At 47.6% G+C, this 11,320-nt stretch overlaps 2 protein-coding genes across 6 annotated transcripts; one reads left to right on the plus strand and one right to left on the minus strand.

Annotated features, from left to right (window-relative positions):
* Positions 1-910: 910 nt before the first annotated feature.
* Positions 911-3,424, minus strand: mzt1 (mitotic spindle organizing protein 1). The gene is made up of 3 exons (XM_052500111.1): positions 3,180-3,424; positions 2,704-2,849; positions 911-1,520 (listed from the first exon to the last, which is right to left on the minus strand). Exons 1-3 carry the CDS (start codon positions 3,232-3,234, stop codon positions 1,506-1,508), a joined length of 216 nt encoding a protein of 71 aa, XP_052356071.1. The 5' UTR covers positions 3,235-3,424; the 3' UTR covers positions 911-1,505.
* Positions 3,425-3,490: 66 nt separating this feature from the next.
* On the plus strand, positions 3,491-11,261 carry bora (bora aurora kinase A activator). Of its 5 annotated transcripts, XR_008096286.1 has the most exons (11): positions 3,491-3,597; positions 3,910-4,077; positions 4,794-4,900; positions 5,760-5,890; positions 6,039-6,149; positions 6,364-6,623; positions 7,286-7,442; positions 7,687-8,372; positions 8,668-8,843; positions 8,879-9,142; positions 9,195-9,444. XR_008096286.1 is itself a non-coding variant. In XM_052500107.1 (10 exons), the coding sequence occupies exons 2-10, from the start codon at positions 3,925-3,927 to the stop codon at positions 8,909-8,911; spliced, it is 1,785 nt and encodes a 594-aa protein (XP_052356067.1). In that variant the 5' UTR covers positions 3,491-3,597; positions 3,910-3,924; the 3' UTR covers positions 8,912-8,926. The 5 variants fall into 5 exon arrangements, 4 of the variants coding, with proteins under 4 accessions (XP_052356067.1, XP_052356069.1, XP_052356070.1 ...); XM_052500107.1 differs by lacking the exon at positions 9,195-9,444 and having other exon boundaries at positions 8,908-8,926; XM_052500109.1 differs by lacking the exons at positions 8,879-9,142; positions 9,195-9,444 and adding an exon at positions 10,580-11,261 and having other exon boundaries at positions 3,492-3,597; positions 8,668-8,808.
* Positions 11,262-11,320: the final 59 nt, after the last annotated feature.

The following is an 11,320-nucleotide window of genomic DNA, read 5'->3' on the forward strand; positions in this document are numbered from 1 at the left end:
CACAATCTGCTACTGGGGTAACTGGCACAATCTGCTACCGGGGTAACTGGCACCGCAGGCACTTTAAAACGCCCTTTCCTAAAAACTAAACTAAAAAAGTGAACAATAGCCATTTATTTCCCTTTATTAGTTTATTCGCCAACATGACCTTCATCCACATACAATTTTTCCTCCAAATGTAGCTTTTTTGTGTCAGCAATTAGACATTGTTCTTAGAGGGGGGGCTAGTTACCCACTAGTTCCCTACCTTCTTCGTTCTTATTACTTGTGCAGATACATTTTCCTGAGATCTCCAATTGAAAGATATTTAACTAGGCAAGTCAAGAGCAAATTCTTATTTACAATGACGGCCTACCCCGGCCAAACCCTAATGACACTGGGCCAATTGTGGATGCTGCCCTATGGGTCTCCCAATCACAGCCAGTTGTGATACAGCCTGGAATCGAACCAGGGTCTGTAGTGACACCTCTTGCACTGAGATGTTGTGCCTTAGACCACTACGTCACTCAGGAGTCCAGTCCTTTTCAGAGAATTCCTCAACAGAAGAACATTGCAGACAGAGGACTTGGAGGATTTAGTATCTACACTTATTTAAGACTCTTTTTAATTTAACTAGGTAAACTTTTCTACTGGTAAACTGTACCTCCTCATGCCTTTTGCACACAATGTATATAGACTCCCCTTTTTTTTCCTACTGTGTTATTGACTTGTTAATTGTTTACTCCATGTGTAACTCTGTGTTGTCTGTTCACACTGCTATGCTTTATCTTGGTTGCAGTTGCAAATGAGAACTTGTTCTCAACTAGCCTACCTGGTTAAATAAAGGTGGAATAAAAAAAATATTTAAAAAAGTATAGTACTTCTGAATTATCATGATCTAATGAGTAAGTAAAGAGACACTGCCACCTGGTGGATATAAAATGCAACTACTTTTAATATTGAGTTCCATCCATCATTGCCAATCCTGGACACTTCGAGAGATAGAGAAAAAATAACTTTGACATGCCAGACATTGAAGGAAAAAAACAGACATTAAATTCATATAAAACTACACACAATTCGCAATAAATAAGACTTTTTTTTACACATCCAAAAAGCCATGAAGGAATCGAAAACAACCCATCATTGTCGCACTGTGTGATGATGGGGAGTGCCAATCATTAGGCTTCCTTCAGTCAGAAGAAAGACGACTGAACTGACAACCTATATGATTGAGGGAGGGAGGGGTACTGAAACACTGGATATCAGGGCATTGCAGTCATTCATATTGTCAGATTGCACACCAAGCTGATGACAGGAACACAAGGAGAATTGGCCACTGATGTTGCCAGACCAAATGTGAAACACACACCATTTTTCTTCAAATGAAGCCAGGGATCAAATCCAGAGGCACGAGGAATAGGTCAGGGTAATAGACGCTCACTATTTGGCAATATTGTGAAACTTGACTGCGTGAAAAGACTTCCGCTCAGCAGAATTGTTTTGTTGGGACCCGTCTCAGATCTTCAGTTGTCAGAGGCCTGGAACAGAAGGCAGACAAATATTGGCAGATTATTTTATAATATATAATAATAATAATATATGCCATTTAGCAGACGCTTTTATCCAAAGCGACTTACAGTCATGTGTGCATACATTCTACGTATGGGTGGTCCCGGGATCGAACCCACTACCCTGGCGTTAAGCGCCATGCTCTACCAACTGAGCTACAGAAGGACCCATTAAGTTTGTGACGACAGGTGCAACATGTGACAGTGGTGAGGCAGAGATGGAGGTACCTAGATCCAGTCAGAAATAAATCTAGCCTATCAGATTGAAGCATAATGGACTCATTAAAACAGTGGCAGTTATGTGAAGAATAACCACAGCAATTGACCTTGTCCTGTACAGGGCAGAGTCTAATACAGGGCTCTCCAACCCTGTTCCTGGAGAGCTACGGTCCTGTACAGGGCAGAGTCTAATACAGGGCTCTCCAACCCTGTTCCTGGAGAGCTACGGTCCTGTACAGAGCAGAGTCTAATACAGGGCTCTCCAACCCTGTTCCTGGAGAGCTACGGTCCTGTACAGGGCAGAGTCTAATACAGGGCTCTCCAACCCTGTTCCTGGAGAGCTACGGTCCTGTACAGAGCAGAGTCTAATACAGGGCTCTCCAACCCTGTTCCTGGAGAGCTACCGTCCTGTACAGAGCAGAGTCTAATACAGGGCTCTCCAACCCTGTTCCTGGAGAGCTACGGTCCTGTACAGGGCAGAGTCTAATACAGGGCTCTCCAACCCTGTTCCTGGAGAGCTACCGTCCTGTACAGAGCAGAGTCTAATACAGGGCTCTCCAACCCTGTTCCTGGAGAGCTACGGTCCTGTACAGAGCAGAGTCTAATACAGGGCTCTCCAACCCTGTTCCTGGAGAGCTACGGTCCTGTACAGAGCAGAGTCTAATACAGGGCTCTCCAACCCTGTTCCTGGAGAGCTACCGTCCTGTACAGAGCAGAGTCTAATACAGGGCTCTCCAACCCTGTTCCTGGAGAGCTACAGTCCTGTACAGAGCAGAGTCCATTTAGTCCTATTGAGTCTCTATAGCTGGGCCCACGGGACAAACTTGGTCCAGACAACATTTGGTTCTCAAAAGTGTGGGCAACCTTGTCCTATTGTGTCTCTATTGACTCCATTCTGTAAGTACCTATCCCTGTCCCCTGAACATGGCCTTACTTTTAGTGAATCGGAGGCTTTACGTAGCTCCTTGATGACAGAGGACAGGGCCTCTGGGTTGATGCCCTGCTCACACAGCCTGACACAGATAGACAGAGACTCCATGTCCAGTCCTGTGTTCAATAGCCTCGAGATCTCCAGCAGCACTTGTGGGGAAAAGTAGGAGAGAAAATAAGAACATGAAATTGGCACCCTAGCTACCCATTGTCTGGCACATAACGAGCTGTATTGTTTAAACCATGTCGCCTTTCAAGATAAGTGTCCTCACTAATACTGTTGTGTGGTGGACTGTTGCCATGGGTACAGAACGAAATGTGATAAATAGCTAGCTAGCTAAAGTTACCTAGCTAACTACCTTACTGTCAAGCCTATCTTCAGGCATTGCAATCAATAATGTGTCACATTGGTAAAAACACATATCTAGGTTCTACAACAGACATTATCATAACCTAGCAAGCTAACGTTAGCTAACTCACCATCCATCGTTTCTCGGACAGCATTCATGTTGTTAGCATTAGCACTGCTAGCCATGATCAGTTCGTGTGGGACCTCCGAGATTAACTCAACAGCAACTTCAACAGTTCAAGCTGATTTACAAAAATACTTCTCCTATCACAACCCCGTCATTTGGATAAATTAGAAATAGTACATTTGTTGATAAAGTCTACCATGAGTATATACTTTGCTAGTTAGCTTACTAACGACCACACAAGCGAAAGGAAGTGACGTCGATGTAAATTTGGAGCGTTCTGAAATCTTCAATCGGATTGGTTATCAGGCACTTCCTGTTCATTTCTATTGGTCAATGGGGGTTGTGGGAAAATTGAAATTAACGTTTGAAACAACTGACTCTGGAACCTTATTTTGGTTGTGTTGAAAACTTCTGCAGCTGCTGTAAGTATCAGGGCTGTAATATAAAATAACATATCGAATAGATCTATCAAATGAACCTCTCAGAATAGTTGCCGAAGCCTTAGCTAGCCAGACATTTAACGAAACGTTTGGGATAGCTAGTATGTGCTAGATTGTGGGACCAACAGCCAGCTAGTTTAGCTAACGTTACCTAGCTACTCTTTCACGTAAGTAAGGTTTTATCTTGATAGTATTACAGTAATTGTTTGGCTTTCTCTAGTACTTAGATTAGCATACTATTTATACTGGATCAAAGCTGAATTCATGTTTGAATTCCTGCATCAATGGGTTCAGGTTTGTGGCCAGACTATGGGAGATCTTCCAGATGTCCAGATCACTCCTGAGACTCCAGGGAGGGCAGCTATCCGTAACCCCTTCGAGAGCCCCAACGACTACCATCGCCTGCAAGAATCCGTGGTCCCCAGCCCCTCTGTCTTCAAGTCCTCCAAGACCTCAGGAACCGTAAGTGTAAACCTACACTGAGTGTACAAAACATTGAGTTGCATTGCCTTTTGACATCAGAACAGCCTCAGTTCGTCGGGGGCATGGACTACAAGGTGTAGAAAGTGTTCCACAGGGAAGCTGGCCCATATTGACTTACAATGCTTCCCACAGGTGTGTCACGTTGGCTGGATGTCTTTTGGTTGGTGGACCATTCTTCATCCACACTGGAAACTGTTGAGTGTGAAAAACCCAGCAGTAGTGCAGTTCTGGCCATCCTCAAACAGGTGCCCCTGGCACCTACTAGCAGACCCCGTTCAAAGGCACTTAAATCTGTTGTCTTGCCCATTCACCCTCTGAATGGCATATGTACACAATCCATGTCTCAAGGCTTATAAATCCTTATTTAACCTGTCTCCTCCCCTTCATCTTCACTGATTGAAGTGGATTTAAAAAGAGACTTCAATAAAAGATCATAGCTTTCACCTGGTCAGTCTGTCAATCTAATATTTTGTACACATTTATGGTCTGGTCTCATACATATCTTGTGTAGTTCACCCACTTCGATAGCCTGAAGGACATGATCAGCAAGTCAGTTAACATGTTTGTCTCCTTCAGAAGTCCTGTCATTGTCCTCTTGTGAACGTAATCACCTGTTTTACAGAGCCACCTGGTGACGTTCATTCAATCACTACCTGAAATGTTATTTTCAATGTTTTCTTGATCATTGTTTTCAGACACCAGCCAAGTTTAAATGGGACATAGATGAGATGTCTAGCCTGCTCCCTGTGGACATAGATGCTGAGGATATCCACCGCCAGTCCTTGTACCTCAGTCAGACCAGGTGAGGAACTAGTAACCAGTCCTTGTACCTCAGTCAGACCAGGTGAGGAACTAGTAACCAGTCCTTGTACCTAGGTCGGACCAGTCCATGTACTGCAGTCAGACCAGGTGACGAACTAGTAACCAGTCCTTGTACCTCAGTCAGACCAGGTGAGGAACTAGTAACCAGTCCTTGTACCTAGGTCGGACCAGTCCATGTACTGCAGTCAGACCAGGCGAGGAACTAGTAACCAGTCCATGTACTGCAGTCAGACCAGGTGAGGAACTAGTAACCAGTCCATGTACTGCAGTCAGACCAGGTGAGGAACTAGTAACCAGTCCATGTACTGCAGTCAGACCAGGTGAGGAACTAGTAACCAGTCCATGTACTGCAGTCAGACCAGGTGAGGAACTAGTAACCAGTCCATGTACTGCAGTCAGACCAGGTGAGGAACTAGTAACCAGTCCATGTACTGCAGTCAGACCAGGTGAGGAACTAGTAACCAGTCCATGTACTGCAGTCAGACCAGGTGAGGAACTAGTAACCAGTCCTTGTACTGCAGTCAGACCAGGTGAGGAACTAGTAACCAGTCCTTGTACTGCAGTCAGACCAGGTGAGGAACTAGTAACCAGTCCTTGTACCTCAGTCAGACCAGGTGAGGAACTTGTAACCAGTCCTTGTACCTCAGTCAGACCAGGTGAGGAACTAGTAACCAGTCCTTGTACTGCAGTCAGACCAGGTGAGGAACTCTGACCAGGATAAGGTTAACAATGCACACAAAACAAATGGGGAGCACTTTGAAATAGAACCGCTGCTGAGAGGTTGGGGGTATTGGTTTATTGGTCTGGTAACAGCTTTGTTTTTTTTTTTAAACATCCAGGATGGATTCTGACATTGAGGAGAAACGTCAGAATGCCATCGAGCAGTTTTTCACTAAAGGCGCCATTGTGCCTTCACCATGGACCGAACCAACAAGCAAACAGAAATCAGCACAGATGCACTTTGGGAAGAGTAAGTGAATCCAATGAGTTGGAGTTGAGTCGCTTTTCACTCAACACACACACACACACATTATAGTGTTTTATTTTCTATTTCCTGAGTAACTGTTATGTTCAGCCATTTCTATGGATGTTAAATGTGTAAGTGCTTCTATCTTCAGGTTCCATGTCCCCACTGATACTAGAAGAGCCTCTACCAACTAATAAAACCACAGTAGGCTGCCAGACAGTCCTGTCCTTACCTGTGGACTTCCACCTGGACAAAATATTAGGTGAACCTTTACATGTCCGTGAACACTCCATACACGTCATATTTATCTCTGTGCAGATACCCACCTGCCAGGAACCCTTATCAGGTCTCAAATAACCTCTGTCTGTCTCTGTTTCTGTCTCTCTCTCTGTTTCTGTCTCTCTCTCGGCTGTCTCTCTCTCGGCTGTGTCTCTCTCTCGGCTGTCTCTCTCTCGGCTGTCTCTCGCCCACCCCAGGAGAATACTACAGATTGAAGGAGGTGTCTCAGCAGGATCAGGTTCAGGAGACCCTGAGCTCCTCGTCTCTGAGACGGAAGTTGTTTCTGGACGGCCAAGGGAGTGGCTCAGAGTCCTCCAACCCCCCCAGCCCAGAAGGAGGAGGAGGAGGGGGGGAGGGAGAGCCCCCTGGGGGAGGGGATAGAGATTTCCTCTCACCCATGAGCGCCTCTCCTCTGTCCTGCCCGTTGTCTGGCATGTCTGCCCTGACCCCCTCCACTGTAAGTGTGCCACTATTCAATGTTAATGGTGTCTGACCAGTGTGTACAATTACAGTTTAAGGGAAACATGCAGCAAGTGTGGTTTGTTGATTTGGTTCTAAGCATGTTATTATCACAGGGCTGCCCAATCCTTTTCCTGGAGAGCTGCCATCCAAAAGGTTTTCACTGGGTCGGGTTAGTTACAACTGGGGTTGGAGTTCAAACCTACAGGAGGGTAGCTCTCCGGGAACAGGGTTGGAGTGAAAACCTACAGGAGGGTAGCTCTCCGGGAACAGGGTTGGAGTGAAAACCTACAGGAGGGTAGCTCTCCGGGAACAGGGTTGGAGTGAAAACCTACAGGAGGGTAGCTCTCTGGGAACAGGGTTGGAGTGAAAACCTACAGGAGGGTAGCTCTCTGGGAACAGGGTTGGAGTGAAAACCTACAGGAGGGTAGCTCTCCGGGAACAGGGTTGGAGTGAAAACCTACAGGAGGGTAGCTCTCCGGGAACAGGGCAGCTCTGCTATAGCAGATGCTATATTCCTTCTAAAGTGGTACTGTGTATAACATCTAGGAGGGAGTCTGTGTGAGGAAGAATCACAAAGGATTTCAAATAAAGACATAACCACTTGTTTTCTCTCTTGCTGTTTTAATGAGACGCTGTCTCTCTCTCTTTGTTTCAAAGGGTCTTTTCTCGTCCAGCCCTATCCAGGGTCGTTACCGAACCTACAGCCTGGGAAGTGTCACCAGCCCCCTGTGCCCTGAGCGGTCTTCTCCTGCTGGCTTCCAGTCCCCTGCCCTGTCCCCCATCGGGCCCCAGTTCACACAGACACCCGTAGCAGGTATACGAGTCTGTTAAAGAGGTGTTTTATGTCCTCATTGGCATAATGTGTCTTAAATGTTCTGTTATACCATAAACCTGATGAGGCTTTGGAGATGGTATCTATGGAAACTGATTGGAAATGTCTGTGCAGATTTGCACAGTCATCTTTTACGTACCTCAACCTGTTGAGTCAAGTCATTAGGTGAAAAAGTATCCATGCTGTTGGTCATTTGAGTGATGCTGTGATTGTCTGTCTTGTCTAGGAGAGAGGAGGAAGCTGAGCTTCGTGACCCCTGAAGGTGTTCCCCTAGACATGGACATAAACTCCTGTACAGAGAGCCCCTATGTAGACGGCTGTTCCCCCATCCGCTTCTGCTCCTCCCTCCAGCCCCCGGGCCGGACCCAGGTCAACCCTCAGCTCAGACCCGGAGCCCACTGCTGGGCCTCACCCCCAACCATCTCCCCCAACCCTTCCCTCCAGCCCCCGGGCCGGACCCAGGTCAACCCTCAGCTCAGACCCGGAGCCCGCTGCTGGGCCTCACCCCCAACCATCTCCCCCAACCCTTCCCTCCTGGACCAGGGCAATATGTGTCCTTCTACTTCACTACCACCCATGGAGATGGGCTCCTGTTCCCCCTCTCCGGTGCCGTGTTTACCCAGGACCAGTGGGGGTCTGCTGGGGATGGAGAGGCTGTGTGAGGGGGGTTCGGGGATGGACCAGCCTCTGTTGGACTCAGTGAAGATGGAGGAGGAGGTGGAGGAGAACGGCGAGGTGGAAGTGGACCTCCCTGTAGAAGAGGAGGAGGAGGAGGAAGGAGGTGTGACTCCTGTTGGTGTCCGGTTGACCAGCTCCCGTGTGGGGGCGAGCGTGATGGCAGCGGAGGCGTCTCATATGTTTGTGTCTCTGCTAGCTGAAGGAAGCAGCATCCCTTATGATAACAGCATGCAGGTCTGTATCCTGACGGCCGTCTACTGACTAAACCGCTCTAATCACAACAGAATAGACATCTGACAAGCTGGACACCAGTTTTACATTTCAGAAAAGGCATTTTCATGTTTATACATTTTTTTGGAAGAGTTACACTGATATGTATGTTTCAATCACTGTGTTTTTGACACATTTCTTGCACTAAAATGTTATTGGGTTGAATGTACACAGAAGGATCACGTACTTTGAATTATTCTTATATTTTTGACGACCATGTTAATGGGAGTGATTTGAACTGCCTGTTTGCTCTGTGTAGGTGGACAGTGGGTACAACACATACGCTGGCACCGCCAGCCTGATAGATGCCACGAGTTCAGACAGCCAGAGTAAGGAGTCGTTTGACGCAGCACACAACCCCGACGAGGTCTTCCCTCACAGCAGACACACTAAGACCAAGGTAACGGAACCCACAGCAGACACACTAAGACCGAGGTAACGGAACCCACAGCAGACACACTAAGACCAAGGTAACGGAACCCACAGCAGACACACCGAGGTAACGGAACCCACAGCAGACACACCGAGGTAACGGAACCCACAGCAGACACACCGAGGTAACGGAACCCACAGCAGACACACTAAGACAAAGGTAACGGAACCCACAGCAGACACACTGAGGTAACGGAACCCACAGCAGACACACTAAGACCGAGGTAACAGAGCCCACACTGAGACCGAGGTAACGGAGCCCACACTGAGACCGAGGTAACGGAGCCCACACTGAGACCGAGGTAACGGAGCCCACACTGAGACCGAGGTAACGGAGCCCACACTGAGACAGAGGTAACGGAGCCCACACTGAGACAGAGGTAACCATGAAATGCTTCCTGATGAGCCCAAACCCAATGATGCAGAGTTAAAAAGCCAGATCAGCCGTCTGACGGCCTGGAGTTAGAAGCTGTTCAGCAGTCTGGCGGCTTGGAGGTAGAAGCTGTTAAGCAGTCTGGCGGCCTGTGGGTAGAAGCTGTTCAGCAGTCTGGCGGCCTGGGGGTAGAAGCTGTTCAGCAGTCTGGCGGCTTGGGGGTAGAAGCTGTTCAGCAGTCTGGGGTAGAAGCTGTTCAGCAGTCTGGCGGCCTGGGGGTAGAAGCTGTTCAGCAGTCTGGGGGTAGAAGCTGTTCAGCAGTCTGGCGGCCTGGGGGTAGAAGCTGTTCAGCAGTCTGGCGGCCTGGGGTTAGAAGCTGTTCAGCAGTCTGGCGGCTTGGGGGAAGAAGCTGTTCAGCAGTCTGGCGGCCTGGGGGTAGAAGCTGTTCAGCAGTCTGGTGGCCTGGAGGTAGAAGCTGTTCAGCAGTCTGGCGGCCTGGAGGTAGAAGCTGTTCAGCAGTCTGGCGGCCTGGGGTTAGAAGCTGTTCAGCAGTCTGGCGGCCTGGGGTTAGAAGCTGTTCAGCGGCTTGGGGGTAGAAGCTGTTCAGCAGTCTGGGGGTAGAAGCTGTTCAGCAGTCTGGGGGTAGAAGCTGTTCAGCAGTCTGGGGGTAGAAGCTGTTCAGCAGTCTGGCGGCCTGGGGGTAGAAGCTGTTCAGCAGTCTGGCGGCCTGGGGGTAGAAGCTTTTCAGCAGTTTGGCGGCCTGGGGGTAGAAGCTGTTCAGCAGTCTGGGGGTAGAAGCTGTTCAGCAGTCTGGGGGTAGAAGCTGTTCAGCAGTCTGGGGGTAGAAGCTGTTCAGCAGTCTGGGGGTAGAAGCTGTTCAGCAGTTTGGCGGCCTGGGGTAGAAGCTGTTCAGCAGTCTGGGGGTAGAAGCTGTTCAGCAGTCTGGGGGTAGAAGCTGTTCAGCAGCCTGGGGGTAGAAGCTGTTCAGCAGTCTGGGGGTAGAAGCTGTTCAGGAGACTTTTGGTCCCAGACTTGGTACCTCCAGTACCTCTTGCTGTGGAGCAGAGAGAATAACTTGGGTTGCTGGAGCCTTTGACAATGTTTAGGGTTTTTCCTCTGACACCAGAATTGGATGGTATTTAATGTGAGGTTAAACATTGCTCAACCATGATTGACGTGGTACAGCTTATGGAGAATAGCTCAGTTGGTAGAGCATGGCGCTTGTAACGCCAGGGTTGTGGGTTCGATCCCCGGGACCACCCATACGTAGAATGTATGCACACATGACTGTAAGTCGCTTTGGATAAAAGCGTCTGCTAAATGGCATATATTATTATTATTATAGAATACTTTTTTTGTTTTCCAGACTGTTTTTCCTCAACACCATTGAGTGAGCTGATTGGAGGAGAACACAAGGAAGACCCTCCCACCTTTAACCTCCCAGCTAAAGCCAATGATGATGTTTTGCCATGTTTTAAAGCAGCCGTGTCGGGGTGTATTCATTCGTCGGATTCTGTTGGAAACCCTTTACTCTAGACATGGAACCTACCTGAATTTGTCCAATAGAAACTAACTGTTGCCAAACGCTTTTGTTTAGAGTGAATCGTGTACTGAATAACACCCCGGCTAAGTGACAATGTTTAGATGCCGCCTTTCGCACAAATGAACCTTGAAATGAATTCCTATTGGCGCTAGCTATCCCTGGAGTTGAAATGGCAGCCTATATAGTGCACTACTTTGGAGCCCTGGTCAGTAGTGCACTATATTGGAAAACGTAGTGTTGACATGAACAAGGGACAGATGAAACTTGACTTTCAGTTATGTATTTATACATTTTATATTCTTGTTGATTGTGAATTTAGCATTATTTTTAATCAGTTAAACAATTACGGGAATGTGAATTGTTGAGGATTTTTATTGTACATTTTGTTATAAATATTTGTATAACTGCAGAGCTCCCCTTTAAACAAAGCCACCCTCAGCTGATTAAATGACAAGTGTAACGTTCTGACTAGACCACTGAGACACATTAAATGTTGTACAACTGGGCTACTCTTCAGTTTCCTGGCTACATGTGAATGAAATGCACCGACTCCAATCACAAAAC

This window comes from Oncorhynchus keta, chromosome 37 (genome assembly GCF_023373465.1).
Source record: "Oncorhynchus keta strain PuntledgeMale-10-30-2019 chromosome 37, Oket_V2, whole genome shotgun sequence".
Taxonomy (NCBI): Eukaryota; Metazoa; Chordata; class Actinopteri; order Salmoniformes; family Salmonidae; genus Oncorhynchus; species Oncorhynchus keta.